Source organism: Delphinus delphis, chromosome 4 (genome assembly GCF_949987515.2).
Source record: "Delphinus delphis chromosome 4, mDelDel1.2, whole genome shotgun sequence".
Lineage (NCBI taxonomy): Eukaryota > Metazoa > Chordata > Mammalia > Artiodactyla > Delphinidae > Delphinus > Delphinus delphis.
The window spans coordinates 82,966,808-82,992,828 of record NC_082686.1 but is presented as its reverse complement, the minus strand read 5'-3'; the positions used below and the strand labels follow the sequence as shown (position 1 = coordinate 82,992,828).

The following is a 26,021-nucleotide window of genomic DNA, read 5'->3' as shown; positions in this document are numbered from 1 at the left end:
CCTCTTAGGACTGTCTGAATGAGTTCTTTATCTGCTGCGTGCCTGTCCCTCACAGCTTGGTCCAGGTACCTCCATGTAGGCTGCACAGAAGTGGACTTCAGAAAGTTTATTGGGAAGGGCACACAGTCCATCCCCATCCAGGGTCCTGAGAATAGACTGGAGGGGAAGAGATGGATCTCAGTGGGCTTTCTTGCTGTGCTGGATGATCTTGGGGAAAGGCTGGGGGCCCAGCCAGAGCTGCAGCAGGATGACAGCATGGCACATGTGCAGGGCACCAGAGCTGCAGGACGTGGATGGGTATGTGTTCCAGGAGAGCTCAATGAGCCCCAGCACCAGCAACCTGGAGATGAGAAATAAGCTCCAGGTCCGTCCAGGTTCTAGGCCTGCAGCACTTCAGCTCACCCCCTGCCCCTCCATGGTCACAGTCTTGGGATGAGGAGCTCCCTACCCCTTCCCACGCCCCCAGGTTGTCGCAGCTGGTACCTGAGCAGGTGTGTGAGCCAGCGTGCAGGCGTGGCCCACAGGAGGTAGGGCAGTGTGTGGAAATACCAGACGTAGAACTGGTAGTGAAGGGAGCGGCTGAAGCAGATGCCAATGAAGTTGGAGGTGAAGAGGGCAGAAACAATCTGTATACAGTGGTCAAGGCCAAGGACAGGAGCAGAAGGGGTAGGGAGGTTTCAAAGCAGAGGGACAAAAGTTTTGGGGTCAGATAGCCCCTTGGCTCTGCTGTTCCTAGATGCATACCTTTGGGCAAGTTTCTTAACCTCTCTGGACCTATTCCTCAGTCTGATGTGGAGGCAGTAATATCTAGAGCCCTAACGCCTAACGAGTCATCACTTACTAGCTATGTGACCTTGGCAAATTACTTAACTTCTTAAAGCCCTAATTTTCCCATCTTTAAAATCTGTAAAGTGAGGATAAAACAGAGTCTCTTGTGAGCTTTAAATGTTAGAATGTATGTAAACCTCTTAGGGCAGCACCAGGCAGAGAGTGAGCACTCATAATGGTAACTCAATAATATTTAGAATAAAGAATAAAAAATGCTTAAATATGTAAAGTGCTCAGCACAGTATTGGTAAGAGCTCTATGAATGGGCCCTGTAGCTATTACTGCTATCTCCTTTTCCCTCTCCCAGGTCACCAGCCATGCGGGGCTAGTTGACAAGGACCCCAACTTCAGCTGGAGAGGGCAAGACTTACCTTCCCATGATTTAAAGGATATGGTTGGGTGTGAGGGGCTGGAGTGGAAACTTCCTTTTGGAGGGATCCTTCAGCAGTGACAGGATACTTTCCCCTGTCCTGGGGAGAAGCCACTGAGACATTTATCAAGCCCCCAATGTGGGCCAAGCGGAGCTCAACATCTCCCCATGCAGCCCCTAAGGCCTAGGCCTTTCACTCCTTCCCCCATGTCTGCTCATGAAATTGCTCCCCTTTCTCACCTGTGCCACCTGCAGAGGGCAAAGAGCAAGAGCAGGGTGAGGTGGGCAGTCAAAAGTGCCAGGTGGAAGGCACGATGCAGGAAGAGGGCCTCGGGGAGGAAGCGCCAGTTCACTGTCCAGCGGAAGAGAAACTGGCGGCCAAGGTCAAAGGAGCGGGATACATAGCCGACAGGGTTCTCCAGCAGGAAGGGTAGCCCCAGCACCACCTGAGGATGGGTGTGATGTCAACAGAGCTGCCCAGGCTCACCCTCAGCCTCATGCTAATCACTGAGAGGAGGGGGAACAGGGTATAGGTCTCAGAGGATCCCTAACTCCCACTAGGAATAGCAAGAAAGCCAGCCCACCCACCCAGACAAGAGCCTTGGGCCAAAGAAGCAGGTAATAACAGTGCTTTAAGTTTGGATTCACCAAGTCATAAATGCGCAGAGTTAGAAAGGCTCTCAGAGACCATGTAGTTCAACACCCTTGTTTGACAGCTAAAGAAACCAAAGCCTAGAGGTGGTGGCTGCCCAGATCAGAATCAACTCCAAAACTCTGTCTCTTGTCTTTGAGGAAGTCTCAAGGATGAAAGGAGGCCAGACAGAGTGGCCTCCACTTCATTAGAAAGGGGAAAGGGTAAGGAGGGAATACCTGAAGGACAGCACAGATGCCCAGCTTGGGGAGGGCCCCACGGAGGCCAAATTGCCTGAGAAGAAGGAATAGTAACCCAGGGGCGAAGAGCAGCACATTCATCTTCACAGAGACTGCAAGGCTGCAGTGGATAGGGGAGAGGAGAGTGGAGATCAGCTCCAGGGCCATGCATCCCACCCAAAGATGTACAGCCCACCATCACCACAGCAACTCCTCCCCTCCCCTGCCAGCAAGCTCCAGGCAGAGGGTGAGCACTCATACTCAGAACTGCTGGAGGGAGGATAAGGAAGCCTGGGAGGAGGCTGGGAGTAGGGTGCTCATACCTTGTCTCTACACTCAGACTGAGTGAGCAAATATATATTGAGTATTTAGAAAGTGCAATGACCAACTCCAACAGCAGATGCTGTCTGGAGGAAACAGAGGATGGGAAGAGGGTGTGTGTGTAGGGGGCCTGAGGGGGAAGACTTTCTACACATCCTGGACTCACCTAGTATGGCCCTAACTGACCTACACTGTCTGGCTACTCCCTTACTTCCTCTGCTGCAGAAAATTGGGGAGAAAGTGACGGAATACAGAAAATGAAAGAGGGGGCCAGAAGGAAGGGGTGTTGACCTGAAACAGCAGCAGCCCCAGCTCCAGCGCTGGGCCAGCAGGAGGTTGATACTGAGGAAGAGCAGCACCATGGCCACTGGATCGTTGAAGAGCCGCAGCACAAAGATGGAGTGGACACGGTAAGAGGCACAGCACATGAAGAAAAAGACGAAGGGAGGTACCTGAGAGGTGGGCACAGTGGGGAAAAAGGTCAGCTCACCAACCCTGAACCATCCCCACTGCCCAGCCCTCCTCACTACCAGGAACAGGGGCCCCCTGTTCCTGGTAGTGAGGACTCACCTTGCAGGTCTGGTGGTAAATCAAGAAGACAAGCAGCAAAGTGGCCAGGTAGAGCACAGCGAAGATGTGCTGGGCCATGCGGATGTCAGTGCCCCGGCCAGTGGCATAGTATAGCCCCATAAAGATGTACACAAAGCCGGCTGGGTACCTGGAAGAGGAGAAAGAACGTGAGTCTGGGTCAAGCTATCCGGCCTGGCATCCAGTCAGCCCCTCCCATCCTCACTGAACAGCCGATCCCCACTCACACAAGAGGTCCAGTGTCACCCCGCAGTTGAGTATAGTCATAGGTGCCATTGATGACGCCCTCCACCTCAGCCATGTAGGCTTTCCAATCAATCTCTGTATCTGGAAAATGACAGGATGGTGTGGTTACTTCCAGGTTCAGAATTTCTCTGCCTCAGCCCATCAAAGCACAGAGTTCCAGCTCATCCTCGGGACTTCTATCTTAACCCCTTCTCTAAAGGCCTATCTGACATTCTCTGGGTGAACCCAGGTATCTCAAACTCAAACATGTCTGTAATGGAACTCATAACCTTCCACTCCAATTCTGCTCCCCTTCCTGGGTCCCATGAATGGTACCATTAACCTCTCAGCTGCTCAAGTCACAAACCTGGGAAACACCTTTGATACTTCCTTCTCTTTCATTTCCAACCACCAGTCACCAAGTCCTGCCTATTCTTTTTTTTTTTTTTTTTTTTTTTTTTGCAGTACGCGGGCCTCTCACTGTTGTGGCCTCTCCCATTGTGGAGCGCAGGCTCCGGACGTGCAGGCTCAGTGGCCATGGCTCACGGGCCTAGCCCCTCTGCAGCATGTGGGATCTTCCCGGACTGGGGCATGAACCCATGTCCCCTGCATCGGCAGGTGGACTCTCAACCACTGTGCCATCAGGGAAGCCCCCTGCCTATTCTTTATCCTAAATATCTCTACTATCTCATCCTTCTCTGCTATCATGCACTCAAATTTGGGCCTAACATAATCTCTAGCCACAATGGTGCAAGAGCTCCCTAACTAGGCTCCCAGCTTCCACTTTCACCCCACTACAATATATTTTCCACCCTGCAACCGGAGAGCTCATCCTATAATAGAAATCATATCACATTTCTCTGCTTAAAACTCTTCAATGATTCCCCAAGGCTCTTAAGATAAAGACCAAATTCTATTCTTCCCATTTTTAGAAGATGAAATTATGAATTAATAAGGTTAAGTGACTAGCTCAAGAACACTGAGCTAGGAAGGGTAGAGTTGAGATTGGAACACATGGAGCTCTAAATTCTTAAACACCATGCTAACTATCTCCTTAACACAGCTTACAGATTCCTTCATGATCTTGTCTTGACTTCTGCAATCTCATCTCTTAGTACTACCCTCACTTGATTTCTGTGTTCCAGCTCTGAAAAAATTCTTTCAGTTCCTCAAAGGAAACAGACTTTCTCTTTTGACAGGAGCTCTTTGATACAGGATTCTCTCTGCCTAGAGTACTCTTCCTCCCCACACACACACCCCTTTTGTCTCTTTCCTCAAGGAACTAGCTCTTATCTTTCGAGGAGGACTCTCTCGGAAGCCTTCTCTGACTCCTCAAGTCTGCATTAAGTGCCCTCCTATGTCCTTTATAGCACCCTGTCTACTACCCTCATGATGAATATGATGTGTTGTAATTTTCTGTTATCTTTGTCCAGGCCCACACACATAAGTACGAAATGTGTCTATCTTTTTCACCACTATACCCTTGGTGCCTAGCATAGTGTAAGCCATATAATAAGCACTCAATAAATATGTATTGAATTAATGGTCTTTAGCAAGTAAGCCTTAAGTCCAGTGTTTTCAGCCTGGAGAGGAGTCACCAATAATGCCAAACAGACTCAAACCGTCAGAAAATGTCATCACTGAGAAGAGACTTCCAGACCTCAGAATTGAACAGATGAGAAGACTGAGACCCAGCAAGGGAAGTGACGTGTCCAAAGCCACAGAGACAAACAGCAGCAGCAGCCATTAGCTTGGACCCAGGTTTTCTGGGAGGGATTAAAATCGGGTTTGGCTCTCTGCGGAGCAGGATTTGGGTAAAAGATACGAGTCTGCAACTGATGACTGAGTGGATCAGGGGTCTAAGTCTGAGCTCCGAATGTGGGTCCCAGTTTTGGTCGGGGGTTCGGTCCCCCTTCCCACCCTCCTCTCCCCCTCGGCGCACTCACATGCCACCCTGTGAATGACCCAGAAGGTGATGCCCACCTCCGCCAGGCAGAGGCAGGCGGCCACCTTCAGTGTGTAGCGCGGTTCCAGGAGCAGTAGGCGCCGCTCTTGCCAGGCGCGCCGCAGCCACTGCCCGCACAGTCCCATCGCCCGAGCTGCGGGACCTGCCCGGCCGCGTTTCCTCAAGCCTGCCGCCATCTTGAAGGTGCGCCGCACTTGCGGGCCCGCTACCCCGGAAGCCCGACCCTTTGGTACTTAGGTTCCGCTTCCCGCGCCGCGTGCCCCAACGGACCGAGGGCTGACTGGAGTTGCCGGAGTCCTTATTTACTCCACTAAAATCTACTTCTTACACATGTCTCCCCTGATGGACTGCGTGCTCCATACGAGCAGGAATAGTCTTACTCCTCAGTACACACTTAGCCCTGGGCACACAAGAGCTAATGTGGATCGAACGTTTGTCCAGAAAAGTAACATTCCTGCCCACGCCATGTCTCCCCCCCCTCCTCCGCACCTCCCCCGCCTAGCATAACACTTCGCCTATGTTGGTAATATCTGCGTTCATGCCAGTCTTTCCTGGAGAGCAAGAACTCTGTCCGCGCTACTCCCGCCACCCCCCAGAGCCTTTCGGGTGCTCAAAACTAGGAAGAAATGAATGTTTCATTAATTTTCAGACTTCTTAATGGAAGGAGCCAAACTGAAGATATGAGAGGGGCAATGACGAGCCGGAGTGAGTCTGACACCATGAGTGTGGCTCTCAGAAGTTAGTGAGCAGCGCATCCAGAGGATTCAGGGTCTGGACGATATTATTTTCCCACCCGGAGGATTCTTCCAAGAGCGCTTAGCAGAGGACGGAAGTTCCACGTGTTTATGTTGAGCAACTGCTGGTGCTGGGCGGAGACACAAGGGCCCCGCCTCCTATATGCAGCCATTCCAATTGGCTACATAAGGGGCCAAGCCCCGCCCAGACGTGGGGGCCAGTTGCCTTCAAGGCCCGGCAGCCGCAATCATGGCCTGTCCTGGGGCCTGGGCGCCGCTGCCGGAGTTACCAGAGAAGAACTGTGGGTACCGCGAGGTCCAGTACTGGGACCAGCGCTACCGGGACGCTGCCGACTCTGCTCCCTACGAGTGGTTCGGGGACTTCTCTTCCTTCCGTGACCTCCTAGAGCCGGAGCTGAGGCCGGAGGACCGTATCCTCGTGCTAGGTGGGTAGTCCCGGGGCTGCCCAGCCCAGGTGGAGCTGGTTGGACTGGCCCCGCCCCTCACTCCTGCCTGCCCTTCTCAGAGGACTCCCCAGTCAGAAGTCAGGATCCAGTACCTTTAGAATCTCGGCAGTATTTAGGCAGGGCAAACAGGAGCCAAGAGATTCTTAGTCCGGAGATCCTCCAGGAGAAAGACAGTCTCTCTGAGTCTGAGTGTGGTAGGTGACCCATGACCCCTTTCCGGACCCTGGGGAGGCAGCCTCGAGCACTGGAGAGTTCACAGTAACTAGTTCAAGTCCCAGCGCTAGTTGACTGTAGGACTTAGGACAAATCATGAGCCTGTTCTGAGCCCCGGATTCACTTCTAGAAATGGGACTGCGAAATCAAGTCGGATAAGGCACGTGCAGGCACCTTGAGCGCAATGCCTAGCGCTTTTCTGTGTGCGCCACTGGGCACCATGAGCCATTGTCGCCTAGAGAGTTATCTCTTGACTCTCCAAGCTCTAACTGAAACTTGGTCCTATGTCGTCGTCGTCCCCACCCCCCACCCCACCCCCATCCCACCGTGTGCAGTGAGGATGAGGACAGCTCCCTCTGAGGGGAGATTGCAGCCGAGATTGGTGTGACTCCCCAAAAGGAATAAGTACTGGGGTTTCAGGTGGGGCTCCGAGAGGTCCACCAGCCCCCCTTGGGGTTCTCCTTCCACTGCCAGCCTTGGGGGCTCCAGTGAAGTTTGATTAAACAACGGATTTCCTTCCAATTATAGTTTTTATTTTGCTATTTTTAAAACCATGTATTAAGTGAAATATTTCACATATATGAGACATTTATAATACAGTATATATGTAAGGTATAAATAATAACTCGAATGTGTGTGTATGCCCTACTCGGTTTGAGAAATACAGCATTCCTAGGACTAGAAAGTGCTTAAGAACTTGAACCCTGGAGGCAGCTAATTATGTAGGGATCTCAGCACATGTCATCTTAGCTGTGGAATCATGGGCAAAATACTTAAATTTCTGTGCCTCCATTTTCTCAGCCTTAAAAAAAAAAAAGTAAGAGTACATACTTATTTATCAGGTTTTTAAGATGATTGAGTGAGTATGAAAGATAACTAGAAAAAAGCCTGACAAAATAAAAAGCCTTGTATATCCAAGGTTTTCTGTGTGGTCCCCCAAACCTCTTCCCCCCAGAGGTAAAACCTCTCTTGAGTTTTGTGGCTTTAAACAATTGCATTTATTTATAGATTTACCATAGATCTATGTTTTTCAAGCTTTAGTGTAATAACCTGGAAAACTGGACCCCACTCTGAGTATATAATTCCAGGGATGGTCTAAGGCGGGTCCCGGGGTCTGTATTTTCAACAAGCCCACAGACTGATTCTCATGCTGGTAATTGGCAGAGTAACACTGCCTTAAGTTCTGCCCGATTGGGAGATATCCTTTTCTGGATAGAGGAGGGAAAAGTCTAAAAATCAAAAAGAAAAACTTTCCAGACAGGATTCCCAAGATCTAAGAACAGGACCCACAGCTTGGGGGCTACCCTATGTTACATTCCACCTAAACAAACAAATTGAACACCTGGTAGGTGCTAGGGAATGTGGTGAGCCCTTTCTAACTTATTTAATCCTCATGGCAACCCCTAGCGGTTAGTGATAAATATAATGAGAACTACTTTAGGTTAGGGTTCAGTAAACTTTTTCTGAAAAATGGCCAAATAGTAAATATTTTAGGTCTTTCAGGCTATACAGTTGGTGTCACAACTAGAAAATGGCGATGGTTTTTATAATAGAATCTTCAGTATGGAGCTACTGGGAAAATAAACTGAGATAATCCTTATAAAGTACTCAGCATGGGACCTAGTGTTCAAAAACTGTTAGCTATCATTATTATTATTGAAAATGGGAGTCAGAGAGGCACTTTCGCCAGGACTGTTGGGAGAAAGAGTACCTTGCCTGAAGACTTGTGTGTCTGGTCCCTATGGCTAGATTCCTCATTACAGATGAGTTCATGTGGCCGTCCCAGTTTTGCTGTCATTATACTTCTCTGATTCTCTCTTCTTGCTTGACTCCATGCTCTGTAGAATCTTCTGATTATAATTTGGCTTCAATTTGCATTTCCTATAGAGACACAAGGGACTGACCAGAGGATTGACTGTCCAGACCCCATGATGGGTATTTTTTCCTATTATAAATAAGCGAATTGATATTCTGGTTTACACTTCAGTCTCTTGGTGTTGGGATAGCATCCACATAGCTCTGGGCTCCCATATGATGGGTTCTTGGATCTGGCGCAGTTCTCCAGAGCTCTGCTTCCCTAAGGCCCCACCTAGGGAAGCGGTGGCGGTTCCAAGCCTCATCTTAGTTGTTAGCCCCAAATCACTGCTTTGTAGGCATAACTGGCCCTGTGGTCAAGTTTTATTTTCCATTCATCTTTAATAAAGTTGTTTTGGGAGATACCATTCCTGTACCAAAGGAAACGAAGGAAGGAAATTTGGGTTTGTCCACAGTTAGGCAGAGCTCTGCAGGCATATGAGGTCAGGTGTTGGGTGATGAAGGCATTGTGGTCAGAGAACCCAGTGGGATTTCAGGCTGAACTGGGTTAGAGTCTCCTATTCAGCCACCCTCACCTCCCGTTCCAGAGCCTGTTGTGGTTCCAGTGTTGGGACGCACACATTGGGTTTTCCCAGGTAAGATTGTACTCTTCCTGAGCCCCAGAGCCTGAGGAGGAACACAAGAAGGGGCAGCCGGGGACCAGCCAGCAGTCTCTGGCACCTGTCCAGGTGCCAAGCTCTGCCTGCTGGATTAGGGCTATCCCAACAGCTGATTCTGTGATCCTCTTAGTGAGGCAAATGGGGATTAAAGGCAATCTAATCCCAAGAGCTGGGGATCCCCATGTGAGGCCACCAAGAACTGTCATCCAGGCCTGTTCTTGGGCTGATACTGACCACAAGAGGGTCTGGAAGAGGCCAACAGATCTTTGAAGGAAGCCATGCCCACTGGGCAGTAGGTCCACATCCACTCCTCTAACCTCCACCCTCCACCACTTTGGGACTGCTTTCTGGGCACTTCCCACCAGTGTTATGATTCTTCAAGACTCTGACTGGTTGTCAGTTCCCCCGATCCTGTTGGCCCACCCATCTAAGGTGGGGACAGGGACTGTCCTATGTGCTCCTGCAGCCTGTCCCTGTTGAAACTCTCATTGCATTATGTGGCAGTTTTCTGACTGCACATCTGTTCCTCTCACCAGAGCATCAGCTCCTTGAGGGCAGAAGCTCTTTATTCATCAGCAGAACCCAATATGTGGCGCTCAGTCATACATGAAGAAATTACAAGGAATCATCTCCACTGTGTGTCCCCACTTAGTTTCCCCTTCACTTGTTAATTCTGCCTTGGAAAGCAAAGTAAGATAAAAACCCCTAACATGAAGTCTTCCCAGGGCTGATATCATCAGAGGATCTCTGAGAGGTTAGGAATTAGGATACTACTAGCATTATCCTATTAATAATATTATGATGCCAATATTATCCCCATTCTGAGTCTGAGGAAACTGAGGCTGAGTTGAATGACCTGCCATGATTGTATGACTAGAGATATCAGAACCCAAATCTTTGAACTCCTAAGTTCAAAGCTCCTTCCTACTCTTCAGCTGTTTAGTTTTTAAATTTAGAGCATCACATCCTACATGTAGGCTAGGTATTGTTATCTTCATTTTTGTGACTAGGAAATCCAAGTTCCTAGTATGTAAACGACTTGCTTTAGTCCACACAGCCAGGAATGATAGAGCCAGGATATGTGCCCAGATCTGTATGACTCTAAGGCTCATGCTCTTGTACCGTGCTGCTTCTCCCTCGGTACGGGAGGGTTTGAGCTGAGAGAAAACAGGCCAAGAGTGGATGGATAATTGGGGAGGTGAGAACCAAAGCTAACCTAGACCTTTTGTCATCCACCCCTTCTCACCCCAGGCTGTGGAAACAGTGCCCTGAGCTACGAACTATTCCTTGGGGGCTTCCCTGATGTGACCAGTGTGGACTACTCATCAGTAGTGGTGGCTGCCATGCGGGCTCGATATGCCCACGTGCCCGAGCTGCGCTGGGAGACCATGGACGTGCGGGCACTGGGCTTCCCCAGTGGCTCCTTTGACGTGGTGCTCGAGAAGGGCACGCTGGATGCCCTGTTGACTGGAGAACAGGATCCCTGGAATGTGTCCTCTGAAGGTATCCACACTGTGGACCAGGTGCTGAGTGAGGTGAGGGAGCACTAAGGGAAAGATGGCTGATCAAGAGGTGGGGATGAGGGGTTAAGTTTCTAGGAGACTAGAAGAACTCAGAAGCCAGAAGGAGGCATGGTTTGGAACAAGTAGTGGGTCCCTTCGGGACTATGGTTACCTGAAGGAAGCGGGTGTTAAGCTGCATCGAGATTGTAGGGGGCTGGGGTGGCCAGGCTCACAGAGGCTGAGGATTGAATACTGTGTTGCCATAGAGATGAGGTAGCGGCCAGGTTCCAGGTAGGGAAGGTAAGCAGCTGACAGGAAGGCAGTGCCCCCTGCACTTGACATCACTCCTATGCTCCTACCTGTTTAAAATATAGCCCTACCTCCACAGAACAACCAGGGGCAGAGAGGAAGCCTCACTCTTTTGCCATAGAAAGCCCTGAGCCCTGAGCTACTGGATGGAGGGTAGTACCTGAGATTTCGCTGGGAGGGCATCTGGGGCCATACTGACCTTTGAGAACCTGGAGATGGGCTTCTCACCAATGGCTTCTCTATCTGCCTTTCAGGTGAGCCGAGTACTGGTCCCTGGGGGCCAGTTCATCTCAATGACCCCTGCTGCCCCCCACTTTCGGACAAGACACTACGCCCAAGCTCGTTACGGCTGGTCCTTGAGGCATGCAACCTATGGCAATGGTTTCCACTTCCATTTCTACCTTATGCAGAAGGGCAAAGAGCTCAGTGTGGCCCAGCTGGCCTTTGGGGCCCAGATCCTCTCACCTCCTAGACCTCCCACCCCACCCTGCTTCCTCCAGGACTCAGATCATGAGGACTTCCTCAGTGCCATTCAGCTGTGAGGCCAGAAGCATGGTTCTCCTGCCTTTCTGCCCCAGGCTCAAGTATTCGGAATTCCTGACTCAGGGCTTAAGGTCAGGTCCAAAGTGCCCACATCCCAGGGGCCTCATGCCTAACTAAGACAGAGCTGATGGGAGCAACCCCACATGAAAAAAATACAGGCTAGGTCAAACTAGATCCCAAATCTCAGGTTTCTGACTTCCTTCTTAGGCTCCTCAGATCTCTCCTGGATTCCCCAACTTCCTCCCCCACCATACTGAACCATCAGTGATTCATCCCCAGGGGCAAATCTCAGCACAACCCCTGTGCATGCCAGCCAGACTTGGAGACTTGTATCCCTGGGGCCTGTTACTGACCCCCATTCAACCTGGATTTATTCATAGGAGGCTGCAGACTTTGAATCTAGATTGCTTCTGACCCCAGCTCCAGCCCCAACTCCGGTGACCTATCCTGCTCAGGTTGTGTTATTTACCCAAGGAGGCCACGCTGTAATGATGTTCCCAGGCCAGGCTGACCTGCCTGTGTTTACTTGGCAACGCTTCTCTGTCAGTTACATGCACCTGAGATTCCCAAGTATCTACTCCCCTCCCCAAAAAGAATTGGAGCCATTTTGGGCTGGCTCCTATAGCAAACCAAAGCAGCAGCTACACACACACGCACACACAGGGGGGTCTGTGTTTATTCACACACTCCTGGTACAGTGAGGATGGAGGAACATTTACAAAGGACATCCCTGGGGTTGAGAATATCTCCAGGGCTAGGGCTACAGGTGTCATCCAAAGATGCAATGCAGCCCACATTTGGATTCCCAGGGGCAGGACGCAGGGGTCCAAGGTAAAATCAGACCTGGGCCCTTGGAAGGTGATACCTTGAGGGGAGGGGTCTGCCAGAGAGCCGCCTGGGGTCAGCCATGGGCAGACTGGTCATATGGTTGGTTACCATGTTAGGGGCTTGTCCCATCCCAGCCTCAACACCCATCCTATCTGCCAGGCGCAGAAGAGCGTGGCCGAGACCGTGGGGGGGGGGGGGAGGGCATGAACCACGAGGGGAATCAGTAAACAAAGAGTCGGATATAAAAATACAAATGTGCTGAGGAAGTCCCTTAGAAAGAGGCTGAGGCTGGGGTCACGCCAGACAGGGGTGGAGGGTGAGGAGCGCCTGGAGGGCTGGACTCAGGTGGGTGGGAAGCTCATGCAAATGTGCAGCCAAACATCCCTGGCCGCGTGCGAGGTCCGACACCGGCAGGCAGCCGGTCTGCGGACCAGACCTGCCTGAGAGGGGCGGGTTAGGGGAGCCGTGCGGGAGGGGACGGGCCGGGGCTGAGGGCCGCGGGTCTCTGTCCGTTCCGGTGTGCGGGGTGGGGCTGCGGCCCGAGGTTCTAAAGTGCATGAGCGCGGCGGCGGGCTCCGGGCCGGTCCGCGCCGCCGCTACCGCCGCCGCCGTGGTGCTGAAGCGGACAGCTCCGGAGTGCCTGGCAGCGGCGGCAGCGACTATGACCCGAAAGCGGCGCGGCCCTGCAGCCCCCGCCCGCGAGCGCCTGGGCCGGGGCGGGGGGGGCCGGCAGCCGCATCGCCGGCCCGCGGTCCTGGCCGCCGCGGGGCTGGGCCCGGAGCCCGCCGCCTGAGCCGGCGCGTCTACACTCCGGACGGCGGCTTCTCCCCCATCCCTTTCAGCACGTCGTCTATCCGGTCATCCTCGATCACCACTGCGCAGGGAGAAAGCGCGTCAGCCGCGCGGTCTCGGGGGGCGGCGGCAAGAATGGGGCCCTGATCCCCGCGCCCCGCTCAGCTACTGCCCGTGGCCCAGAGACGCCCCTCGGACCTCCGTGCTACAGTGACCTCCCCGTCCGAACTCTCCTGCCGACTCAACCCACTGCTGACCCCAGCTCCCACAGACCCACTCCTCTCCTTGTGGAGGAACGCCCCTCTTCCAAAGACTCCAGCCGTTCAACCTTCCGGTCCAAACCCTCCCGCCGCCTGAGCTCTCCTCCATCCGAGCTGATCGGAAAGCTTTTGCTCATGGGATCCCCCTCTTCCACCCTCACTTCAACAGAATTCCCTCCTCAAACCTAATCTCCATCTATTCCAGCCCTCTACCCAACCTAACCTTCTTGCGGCTAGAACCCCTCTTCCGATCCTGGCACTAACAGAGCCCCTTCCCCATGCAAACAACCAGGACAAGCGAACCCCCGGCTCCCTGCCCATTCTCCAGTCAGACATCCCTCCCCACCCGAAGGTTCTTCCGTAGCATACACCGACTCAGCGTTTGCTCCCGAAGAAGCGGCCCGTCGCCCCATGTTCCCACTTCAGGCAGCCCCAAATGCCCCGGCCGGCCCCTCCCCTTCGCCCGGGTGCCAAGACTCTACTTCCAGAGGTGGCGAGCATCGAATCCGGGGCACTGCTTTCCCAGGAGAGGGGAAGAGGGGGACACAACACTGCAGCAGGGACCCCCCCTCCAACCCTGGCCGGCGAGCGGCTGGCTGCGCTGGTCTGCGGCAAGAGCTGCTGGCGCTTGGCGGGGAACTGCAGCCGGGGGGCGCCCGGCGGAGGGTTTCTGGGTCAAGCGACGACTCCGGGCCCCGGCCGCGTACCTCTCTTGGCTCGGCCGATCTGGCCCAGCTTGGGGGGTCGCTTGGCTTGGTTGCCCGCGAAGAAGGAGTTGGTGTCCTGCAGGCGGCAGCTGAAGGAGAGGTCAGAGCCCTCGGGGTCGGCGCCGAAGCGGCCCATCTTGTCCTCACTGTAGGGCAGGATCTCGGACATGGCGGGTGCGGGGTGGGCGCGGGACTGCGGCGGGGCGCGGGCGGCGGGCTAGCTGCCGGACCGGCCCTAGCTCAGCAGGGGAGCCGGCGGAAAGATGAAGTCATGCAGCATCCGGGGCTGCGGAGCCAAGCGGGGCCTCCTCCCCCGCGCCTCCGCCTCCCGGGCCGCTGGGCAGGCGGCGGCGGCGGCGGCGGCGGCGGGGACCGGGCGGAGGCGGTGAGCGGGGAGGCGGGGGTGGCGGCGGCGGCGAGAGCGGAATGACGATGAGCGCCCGACTGCCGCAGAGCGCGGCGGGCGGGGCGCAGTGGAGGTGGGGAGGACACCGGCCAGGGCAGGGAGGGAGGCCGGCCGCGGGGGTGGGGTGGTGTGCGGACAGGAGCGGGCCCAAGCTCTCTGCGGAGGCAAAGGAGCGAAAATGGGAGGGTCCTGTCATTGGCGGGACTGGCTGCTGGGCGAATGGTACCGGCCAACGGGTGCAGGAGGCGGACACCGGAAGCGCTGCGAGGAGTGGGGGTCGGATACGGCGGAGATGTGCTGGAACCCGCAGGACGCGGGAATAGCTCAGGCCAATAGGTGGTGCCCCCGCCGTTGGCGCGCTCTTGTATAGGGTTGCTCTTCGGGGCTGGCGCGGTCTTGTACAGGGTTGCTCTTCGGGTATTAAACTGTTCATCTGGAGCCTGTGTTTCTCTGACTGTCCTCTGTTTCTGTCTGTGCCTATTTATATGTCAGTCTATCTCCATGTGTCTGTGTCTCTGTCTCAGTGCCCCATATCTCTTTGTGTCATGGTCTCTGTCTACGTCTATCTCTTAAGTGTCTCTGCTCTTCTGTATCTGTCTCCATTCTTGGCCTCTGTGTGCCGTAGTGACACATGGGGGCCTCAGGGTCTGGGAGAACCGCAGGGCGCGACGGGCGCTTTGAGCCCGAGTTTCGGCGCCAGCAACAGGGCTGGGGGTCTTGGTCTCTTCTTGAAGGATTCTTGGTAACTGGGCCGACGCGCGCTCACCAGGGCAGCCCTCCACCCCCAGCGCTGTTGCAGCCGCCGAAACTCAGGCTCAAAGCGCCCGCCGCGCCCTGCGGTTCTCCCAGCCCCCGAGGCCCGCGCTGCGCTTGCAGTGTAGGAGGAATGAATGAAGGCGTCGCGGGGGGCGCCCTGGCTGCAGGTGACGCGGGGAAGCCCGGAGCGCCTGAGGACGCGTCGCGCGCGCGAGTTTGTGTCCGGAGGTAGAGGGGCAGGGATAGAGGACGCCTCCGCCCTGGGTGCGGTGCATCGCGTAACAGCTCTCGCCTCAAGGACTGTAACGCACTCTCTTCTCTCCCCCCCTCCCCCTCTGGCCGTCAGCGGCTTCGTCACCTGCTCGCTAGCGCGCTGGGGCTCTGGCGCAATCTCTGGCCTTGGGGGAGGGGGGCGTCTCACATTCGGTGACAGTGACGACAGCGCTAATAAGGGTAATTATCATCCGGACGTTCAGTCCATACTCGAGGCGGAGAGTTCTCCACTGTCCCTGAAGCGCTTTTCCTCCCGCCCTCTAAATCACTTAGCTCCTGGCGCTGGGTCTCCTTCCTCCAGCAACTCCTCACCACGTGTTAGTCCTGGGGACACAAAGGCGAATGCCATGGTGGCTGCCCTCAGGACGAGGTTGGGAAGTGCCAGAGTTGCCTCTGAACAGGCCTCGCTCAAGACCACAATCCTATCCCTATCAAACCCTCCTCTGCTGTGTCCTAGTCTCTGGGATGAGGGCTGAAGCTGGAGGTGGAGGCCCATCTGGAGTGAGAGGAGCCTCCAGACCTGGAAGGACAGGAGAAGCTGGAGCTCAGGGTCACTAGGAGAGAGTCCAGAAAATTCCACCCCCGCAGGGGGTTGTCCAGCAATGGGTTCCAATCCAGCCTCTGCCACTTTCTGTGTGGCCTTGAACTGATGGCCCCACAATTAGTTTTAAAAAATTAGTTCATTTGTACCTGTAACCTTTTAGGGAAATTTGGAAAATCACACAGAACCTTTCATATATATCCTTCCCATCTTTTTCTCATGCATTTGCGTAATATGCATACCTCTCTGAGCCTGCATGTTCTAGTGTGAAGCCTAGAGATGATAGAACCTACATAATGATAGTTTTGTAGATGAACTTGTCATGAGGTGAAGTGGTTTGTCTCAGGAGGTAATGAGCTGCCCCTACCAAAAATGCTAAAGGGGCCATCCAGTTTCTTGCCAAGAATAGGATGAGAGCACTGGGTGAGGAACTGAAACATTTCTCGTTTCTCCCCTCAGAATGAGGGAGACTGGAGGAACAACAATTTAACTTGGAGATCCTTCTTAAATAATCTTAGTCCTGTAAGGTACATGCTGGATTGTGATTAAAGCAAAAGACATAGGTGCATAATTGTAAAGATATAGTAATATATGTTTCAGCTATGTTGTGAAAATTTGGAGGGAGTTTTTTTTTTATAAATTTACTTATTTTTATTTATTATTTTTGGTTGCCTTGGGTCTTCATTGCTGTGTGCAGGCTTTCTCTAGTTGCGGCAAGCAGGGGCTACTCTTCGTTGCAGTGAGCGGGCTTCTCATTGCGGAGCACAGGCTCGCGAGCGCGGGCTTCAGTAGATGTGGCGCGTGGGCTCAGTAGTTGTGGCTCGTGGGCTCTAGAGCACAGGCTCAGTAGTTGTGGAACACGGGCTTAGTTGCTCCACAGCATGTGGGATCTTCCTGGAGCAGGGCTCGAACCCGTGTCCCCTGCATTGGCAGGCATATTCTTAACCACTGCACCACCAGGGAAGCCCTGGAGGGAGTTCTTTAAATTATGCTCCTTTACTTAAATTCTGATGTTCTGCATCCCTGACCATGAGATGAAAATTCATTTTCACAGCTAAAATGAAATAAAGTTTGCTTGGATTTTTGTGAAAATGCATTGAATTTCTTTTAAAAGCCCCTCAAAACCTAGTGAGATTAATCCATACATTCTCAGAAGAATAATATGCCTTTTGACAATTGAGTATTAATGACACTTTTATTCAAGTGGGAACTGTAGGCCTGTGTAGTGGGTTGAACAGGGTCCCCCCCTAAAATTCATGTCTACCTGGAACCTCAGAATAGACCTTATTTGGAAATAGGGTCTTTGCAGATGTTAATTAGCCAAATTAAGCTAAGATCATACTGGATGAGGGTGGGCCCTATATTCAATCACTGGTGTCTTTGTAAGAAGAGGACAAGTGAACAAGACATATACACACATGAGAAGGCCTCGTGAAGAAGCAGAGATAGAAGTGATGTGGCTGCGAGCCAAGGAACACGTAGTGTTGCTGGGAGCCACAAGAAGATGGAAGAGGCAAGGAAGAATTCTTCCCTAGGGCCTTCTGAGAGAGCATGGCCCTGCCTAGATTTTGGACTTCTCACTTCTGGAACTGTAAGAGAATAAGTTTCTGGGTTTTTTGGGGTTTTTTTGTTTTTTGTTTTTTTTTGGCTGCACCACACGGCATTAGTTCCCCAACCAGGGACCAAACCCACAGCCCCTGCAGTGGAAGTCCATCACCCTAACCACTAGACCGCCAGGGAATTCATTATGTTTCTGTTTTAAGCCATCCAGTTCATGGTACTTTGTTACAGCAGTCCTAGGAAACAAATACAATCAGTTACAAGTATTTGGGGGTCATCTTTTCACATCTCTCATGATCATGTTTCTCCTTTCTTAAGCTCTCCCCGGACGCGTTGCTCCCACCCTGTCCACTCAAGGGAAGCCTACACCATGAGGGTATTTCTGGGACTCTTCTATTTAGCAGAAGCTGATAAATCACAGAAAAGAATGAAGCACATCTGTGTGGATGGACATAGTAAGATCTCCAAGGCCTGCCGAAATATCACCAAAGAACAAGTGTAGAGTCTGATTTCATATGTGTGTATACATACGTATGCACACTTACACACAAACACACAACAGTGTATTTAGGTATGTAAATGAATATAAAAGAAAGAGCAGGAAGGATACATACCCAACTGCTAATAATGTTTATCTCTGAGGATGGTACTGGGATCCTGGCAGAATGAAGTTCATCTTTTATTCTATATACCTCTGGAGTATATTACATTTGCAATAAAAAGGTTTTAGTGATTTTTTTAAAAAAAGGTTTAAAACCGATGATATAGTCCATTTATCAAACATCACACTCTGACCCTAGACAAATCAGTTGACTTAGAAAGGAGATTAGTAGTTAACAGCATGGAGTTTAGATTCAAATCAAGGATCTGCCTTCTCGCTGATGTGTGACTTTTAGGTATGTCATTAAGCTTCCCTGTGTTGTAGGTTCCTCATCTGGACAGTGATATTGGTAGACTCTATTTCATTGGGTCATTGTGAGGATTAAATAAGTTAACATACATAAAGTGCTTAGGTAAGTGCTAGACAATAGAATTGTTAGCTATTATACAGAAAAGCATAAAGAAGAAGTTAACAGTAACCTCATCATTAGATACATTCAGATTCACATTTTGTTGCATGTCCTTCCAATCTCTTTTTTTAACCTATGCTTTTTTACGTTTTTGCTTCAATAAAATGAGATTTTGTAATTCTTTTTCTCCTCCACTTAACTCTATATGGGGAACATTTCCCGATAGTATTAACTCTTCTTTTCTATCATTTGTAAATGTTGCATTGTATCCCATTGTATGGATGTTTGATTTATTTGACAAGTCCTCTACTCTCAGACATTGAATCCCCTCCCATTTTTTTTTCTTATTATAGACAGTGCTGAGATGAACATTTGTTGTAGGAGAAAAATGGCCCAAATATTTAATAGCTCTTCCAATCAAGAAGTAGAACTTGTACAGACCAATCACAAGCACTGAAATTGAAACTGTGATTAAAAATCTTCCAACAAACAAAAGCCCAGGACCAGATGGCTTCACAGGCGAATTCTATCAAACATTTAGAGAAGAGCTATCACCTATCCTTCTCAAACTCTTCCAAAATATAGCAGAGGGAGGAACACTCCCCAACTCATTCTACGAGGCCACCATCACCCTGATACCAAAACCAGACAAGGATGTCACAAAGAAAGAAAACTACAGGCCAATATCACTGATGTACATAGATGCAAAAATCCTCAACAAAATACTAGCAAACAGAATCCAACAGCACATTAAACGGATCATACACCATGATCAAGTGGGGTTTATCCCAGGAATGCAAGGATTCTTCAATATACGCAAATCAATCAACATGATACACCATATTAACAAATTGAAGGAGAAAAACCATATAATCATCTCAATAGATGCAGAGAAAGCTTTTGACAAAATTCAACACCCGTTTATGATAAAAACCCTGCAGAAAGTAGGCATAGAGGGAACTTTCCTCAACATAATAAAGGCCATATATGACAAACCCACAGCCAACATCATCCTCAATGGTGAAAAACTAAAAGCATTTCCACTAAGATCAGGAAGAAGACAAGGTTGCCCACTCTCACCACTCTTATTCAACATAGTTTTGGAAGTTTTAGCCACAGCAATCAGAGAAGAAAAGGAAATAAAAGGAATACAAATCGGAAAAGAAGAAGTAAAGCTGTCACTATTAGCAGATGACATGATACTATACGTAGAGAATCCTAAAGATGCTACCAGAAAACTACTAGAGCTAATCAATGAATTTGGTAAAGTAGCAGGATACAAAATTAATGCACAGAAATCTCTGGCATTCCTATACACTAAGGATGAAAAATCTGAAAGTGAAATCAAGAAAACAGTCCCATTTACCATTGCAACAAAAAGAATAAAATATCTAGGAATAAACCTACCTAAGGAGACAAAAGACCTATATGCAGAAAATTATAAGACACTGATGAAAGAAATTAAAGATGATACAAATAGATGGAGAGATATACCATGTTCTTGGATTGGAAGAATCAACATTGTGAAAATGACTCTACTACCCAAAGCAATCTACAGATTCAATGCAATCCCTATCAAACTACCACTGGCATTTTTCACAGAACTAGCACAAAAAATTTCACAATTTGTATGGAAACACAAAAGACCCCGAATAGCCAAAGCAATCTTGAGAAAGAAAAACGGAGCTGGAGGAATCAGGCTTCCTGACTTCAGACTATACTACAAAGCTACAGTAATCAAGACAGTATGGTACTGGCACAAAAACAGAAATATAGATCAATGGAACAGGATAGAAAGCCCAGATAAACCCATGCACATATTGTCACCTTATCTTTGATAAAGGAGGCAGGAATGTACAGTGGAGAAAGGACAGCCTCTTCAATAAGTGGTGCTGGGAAAACTGGACAGCTACATGTAAAAGTATGAGATTAGATCACTCCCTAACACCATACACAAAAATAAGCTCAAAATGGATTAAAGACCTAAATGTAAGGCCAGAAACTATCAAACTCTTAGAGGAAAACATAGGCAGGACACTCTATGACATAAATCACAGCAAGGTCCTTTTTGACCCACCTCCTAGAGAAATGGAAATAAAAACAAAAATAAACAAATGGGACCTAATGAAACTTCAAAGCTTTTGTGCAGCAAAGGAAACCATAAACAAGACCAAAAGACAACCCTCAGAATGGGAGAAAATATTTGCAAATGAAGCAGCTGACAAAGGATTAATCTCCAAAATTTATAAGCAGCTCATGCAGCTTAATAACAAAAAAACAAACAACCCAATCCAAAAATGGGCAGAAGACCTAAATAGACATTTCTCCAAAGAAGATATACAGACTGCCAACAAACACATGAAAGAATGCTCAACATCACTAATCATTAGAGAAATGCAAATCAAAACTACAATGAGATATCATCTCACACCAGTCAGAATGGCCATCATCAAAAAATCTAGAAACAATAAATGCTGGAGAGGGTGTGGAGAAAAGGGAACCCTCTTACACTGTTGGTGGGAATGTAAATTGATACAGCCACTATGGAGAACAGTATGGAGGTTCCTTAAAAAACTACAAATAGAACTACCATATGACCCAGCAATCCCACTACTGGGCATATACCCTGAGAAAACCATAATTCAAAAAGAGTCATGTACCAAAATGTTCATTGCAGCTCTATTTACAATAGCCCGGAGATGGAAACAACCTAAGTGTCCATCATCGGATGAATGGATAAAGAAGATGTGGCACATATATACAATGGAATATTACTCAGCCATAAAAAGAAACGAAATTGAGCCATTTGTAACGAGGTGGATAGACCTAGAGTCTGTCATACAGAGTGAAGTAAGTCAGAAAGAGAGAGACAAATACCGTATGCTAACACATATATATGGAATTTAAGAAAAAAAAATGTCATGAAGAACCTAGGGGTAAGACAGGAATAAAAACACAGACTTACTAGAGAATGGACTTGAGGATATGGGGAGCATGAAGGGTAAGCTGTGACAAAGTGAGAGAGAGGCATGGACACATATACACTACAAAACGTAAGGTAGATAGCTAGTGGGAAGCAGCCACATAGCACAGGGAGATCAGCTCGGTGCTTTGTGACCGCCTGGAGGGGTGGGATAGGGAGGGTGGGAGGGAGGGAGACGCAAGCGGGAAGAGATATGGGAACATATGTATATATATAACTGATTCATTTTGTTGTGAAGCTGAAACTAACATACCACTGTAAAGCAATTATACTCCAATAAAGATGTTAAAATAAAATTTTAAAAAAAAGAAAAAAAGAAGTAGAATCTGGGACTTCCCTGGTGGTCCAGTGGTTAAGACTCTGCACTCCCAATGTAGGGGGCCTGGGTTCAATCCCTGGTCAGGGAACTAGATCCCTCATGCCACAGTGAAGATCCCACGTGCCGCAACTAAGACCCTGCAAGCCAAATAAATAAATATTAAAAAAAAAAGTAGAATCTTTTTCTCCCTCATTGAATCTGGGCTTGACCACCTGACTTGCTTTGCTCAATAGGGACATTAGCAAATGTGATGCAAGCAGAGGCTTGAAAAGTGTTTATGTACTAGGGCTTGCCTTGTTTTTTGTTGCTGGGAATCCTGAGACCACCATATGAAGAAGCCTGGGCTAGCCTCCTGGGGAAGGAGAGACCACATAGAGACTGGGCCCAGCCATCCCAGCTGAGGCCCAAGCATGTAAATGAGGTAATTCAGCTACACCATTCAGCTCCTGGTGAGCTAACCCAGACCTGAAGAACCACCCAATCAATCTACTGAACATGAAAAGTAATAAATGTTTGCTATTTTAATCCATGAAGTTTGGGGAGTTTGTTATGCAGCCAAAGCTAATTGATACAAACATGCTGTAGATAATGATTATTTCCTAGAACAATTTCCTAGAATTCAACTTTCTGGGTCAGAAAATATGTACACATACATTTTGATTCATATTGCCAAAAAGACTGTATCAGTTTTATAAGCCATCAGCAGTATATGACAGTGCCCACATTCCCCAACTTTGTCAACGCTGGACATTAATGTGTGTTGTTATCTTCATAACTATACTGTTCTTGTAAGTTAACACATAAACATTTTCCATTCCCTCTCAATTCACAGTCAATTTAGAGAAAAATAGACCCCCAAAACTTACTCTTATATGAAAAGAAGAGCAGAAAAGAGAGAGAAAATAATAGTGAGAGAATAAAACAGAGTCAAAGGTTATAAACACAGAGGAAAAAAAAATAGAAATATAGAATGCAGCAGGGACTTCCCTGGTGGTCCAATGGTTAAGAATCTGCCTTCCAATGCAGGGGACATGGGTTTGATCCCTGGTCGGGGGAATTAAGATCCTACATGCCTCGGGGCAACTAAGCCCACGTGCTGCTACCATAAAGACCCAGCACAGCCAAAAGAAAAAAAAAGAATAGAGCAACTTCCAAGCCTTTTTATACATAGGGTACTTAACATGCATTCAGGAATAGCTGTGAACCTAATAAATGATTTGGGTAATCAAAGAGGCATGGAAAGGAAATGTCCATTTAGGCCAAACCTAGTGAAACTGGGAACACTGTAAAAGCAGGTACTGGCCTCTTCCTTATGTGGTTGCATTTAATTCTTACAACAATACACTGAGATAGGGATGATTGTTCCCACCTTACAGATGAAGAAAAGTGAAAGGTCAGAGCTTTCAAATAAATTAATATAGATTATACACCTGATAAAGAGTTGAGTCAGATTTGAGTCCAGGTTTGTCTGGCTTGAAAACTATGTGCTTCCCCTTACTCTTCCAGAGATGTGGAGAAGACTATCAACTAATGCTGGGAGGAAGTATACCCTCCTTTTGATTCATATTGCCAACCTGCTCTTCAGAGGGCTGTTAGACTGCCTGGGTTTGAATTCCAGCTCTACTGCTTACTAGCTGTGTGACTCAGCCTCTCTATGCCTCAGTTTCCTCATCTGTAAAATGGCTTCATAAGTGCCACGAGGATAAATGAGTACATCGAGGTAAAGCACCTAGTGCAGTGGCTGGCCATGGTACAGTGCTGTATAAGCTGGCTACTTACAGCACGTCATTGCAGCAGCCATGGGACTATTCTAATGAACCTGTTGCCAGAAAGTCCTTACAAAGTGGCTTTGCTTATACTCACATGGCCATGTCATGGTGGAATTTTCCATGTGGCAGGACTGACCCTGCTGCCATGTTTCGCTTCATCCAGGCTTGGGGGAGAGGGGAAAGAGGTGAGTGATGTGATGCCATATTGCCATCAGACTGAACATGAACAACTCCAGAGACTTGTCCTATGTGGATATCCCAAGGTCGTGCTGCTGCAGACCACAGTGTGGCTGGATGTGAAAGTTCCTTGCTCAGGGAACCCCTGACTAACCTAGAACCCATGTGCCTACTCTACCATCTGGGAAATAGAACAGGCTTCCTCCAGCCGTACAATTCTCATTTCTACCTATAGGATTTTAATAACAACAACAACAACAACAATAATAATAGCAGCTAGAGTACTCATTACACGCCACACATTGTCCTAAGCATTTTACAAGTATTGTTCCATTTAATTCTCACAACCATCCTTTGAAATAGGTACTATTCTTATTTCCATTTTACAAGAGAGGAAATTGAGTCCGAATCCAGAATCGTTCATCCTAACTATGACACTGTACTGTCTCTTGTTTGAGAACATGCAATTTGGGGGTGGAAAATGCCAAAAGACAGCAATCCAACATTTCTCAGCCTGATCCATTCATCACCTACCCTCTCTCAGCCACAAGAGCATTCCATGTTAGAAATGCTCACAGCAAGAGGTTTGAGAACTGAGGTGAGAGTCAAGAAATGGGTGGTGGATTTGCTACCATTCCAAGCCTTCTCAGGTCAAATCCATATACTCTTTTGCAAAAGAGAGGTGGGACGAGGATGAGGCACTTTAAAAACTTTTGTGGTAAAAAAACAAACAAAACAAAAAACTAGGCACTCTTCAGTGAAGCAGACTGTAACACCACCAGGCTTGATTAAGGAATGACAATATGGAAGGCAGATGGCAGATGCATAGATGCCACACTATTGCCTTTCAGTTAAATATTGCTTGGTGTGTGGGTTTTTTTTTTTTTTTCTTGTAAACCTCCCAAATAAAGTGATTTGCTTTCCTCAAGTTAGAAGTGTTAGCTCGTCTTTCCTTTAAATATCTGTGCATAGCTGTTTTTTTCCCTGCCGATTTGTCACCATCTGTAACCCTTCCTTTGTGAGATGATCTGATGACAACAATTATCTTGGAGAGTAAAAGTGCAGTCTTGAAACAACATGTAAGGGTGGACTCAGAGTGTGGGCTGTGTGTACATGATGCCCGAACACTTTGTGTGTGTTGTATGTGTGTTGTGTGTGTGTGTCCAGAACCTCAGTATAGAACATATGTTGGCTCTGGGTGCCTGGTGCGTGTATACATTTTGTGTGAATATGCAGTGTGTGCATTCTGTGAGTGGTGAGTGTGTGTGTGTGTGGACCGTGTGTCGGGCTGAGTGCCTGCCTGTGTACTTTGGGTCTATGCGCTCCCTGTATAGATATCGTGCTGACATCCTGAATGTGGGTCACCTCCTCCGTGCTGCTCTGTATGTGCTGGCTGAAGAGGGGCAGTGCGGACAGCTGGGGGAAGACGTTCTCCATGAGAGCACAATTTCTCAAAGGTGTTAAAGGGAATGGGGAGGGCCTGCAATCTGGGGAGTTGGGCCAAAAAATATCAGCAGGGTTTGGGCCTGGGTCAAAGGAATGTAAATTCCGGGAGTCTTGCAAGAGGGTGTTGCTGGGATGGGTGCTGACCACGAAGCGGAGAGGGAGTCTCCGGCGTTTCTGCAGGGCGGCTCGCTCCGGCTAGGGCAGCAGGCTGGGTGCAGCTCTGCGGGGCGGGCCGCGGGCACCCGGAAAGAGGACTGGGCGCCGGGCGGACGGCGGGGCGCGGCAGGCGCGCTCCTCCCCCTGCCCCACGTCTCCCCCACCCCTGGCGCGGCGCCGCGGGGGGAGGGGGGCGCAGGCAGGCGGGGGCGGCGGCGGCAGCGGAGCAAGTGGCTACGGCGACTGCTGAGATGAAGGGCGGTGGCGCGGCCGGGCCGGGGGCCGAGGCCACGGCCCCGGCGAGGGCCAGCCGGCGGGAGCCCTAAGGTGCCGCCGGCCCCGACTCCACCATGAGCGTCGCGCTGCAGGAGATGAGCGGCGGCGGCAACGTGAGTGGGGGCCCCGGGGGAAAGGACCGGAGTTGGGGGGAGGCAGAGGGGCAGGCGGCGTCGGGAAGGGGCTCCGGCTCGCGGAGAAGGGGCTGCGAACTTGACGGGCGGGGGTCGGAGGGACCCAGGCCGGAGAGCTCGGTGGGCGGGAGGGAAGGAGCCCGCACTTCATGCAGGAGGGGCCCGGCCGGGCAAGGGGCGCCGGGGCAGGGCAGTGGGCGCGCAGCTCTGTCTGCCTG

At 49.8% G+C, this 26,021-nt stretch overlaps 3 protein-coding genes across 8 annotated transcripts in view; 1 reads left to right on the top strand and 2 right to left on the bottom strand.

Moving 5' to 3' along the window:
- Positions 1–91: 91 nt before the first annotated feature.
- ALG3 (ALG3 alpha-1,3- mannosyltransferase) lies at positions 92–5,350 on the bottom strand. Of its 3 annotated transcripts, none has more exons than XM_060011027.1 (9): positions 5,149–5,350; positions 3,205–3,304; positions 2,960–3,107; positions 2,681–2,841; positions 2,069–2,189; positions 1,439–1,644; positions 1,223–1,298; positions 484–629; positions 92–340 (listed from the first exon to the last, which is right to left on the bottom strand). In XM_060011027.1, exons 1-9 carry the CDS (start codon positions 5,342–5,344, stop codon positions 178–180), a joined length of 1,317 nt encoding a protein of 438 aa, XP_059867010.1. In that variant the 5' UTR covers positions 5,345–5,350; the 3' UTR covers positions 92–177. The 3 variants fall into 3 exon arrangements, with proteins under 3 accessions (XP_059867010.1, XP_059867011.1, XP_059867012.1); XM_060011028.1 differs by having other exon boundaries at positions 1,223–1,293; XM_060011029.1 differs by lacking the exons at positions 484–629; positions 1,223–1,298.
- Positions 5,351–6,125: 775 nt separating this feature from the next.
- Positions 6,126–26,021, top strand: part of LOC132424877 (endothelin-converting enzyme 2) — a 33,288-nt gene continuing 13,392 nt past the window's right edge. For 2 of the 4 annotated variants that reach the window (XM_060011023.1, XM_060011022.1), the window contains exon 1: positions 25,632–25,782. In XM_060011023.1, coding sequence (XP_059867006.1) covers positions 25,744–25,782 — 39 coding nt within the window. In that variant the 5' untranslated portion in view covers positions 25,632–25,743. Of the gene's footprint in view, positions 6,349–10,307; positions 10,592–11,121; positions 12,271–25,631; positions 25,783–26,021 lie in introns of those variants that run through there. The other 2 variants (XM_060011024.1, XM_060011025.1) reach the window with 2 other exon arrangements.
- On the bottom strand, positions 12,964–14,417 carry CAMK2N2 (calcium/calmodulin dependent protein kinase II inhibitor 2). The gene is made up of 2 exons (XM_060011026.1): positions 13,998–14,417; positions 12,964–13,112 (listed from the first exon to the last, which is right to left on the bottom strand). The coding sequence occupies exons 1-2, from the start codon at positions 14,164–14,166 to the stop codon at positions 13,042–13,044; spliced, it is 240 nt and encodes a 79-aa protein (XP_059867009.1). The 5' UTR covers positions 14,167–14,417; the 3' UTR covers positions 12,964–13,041.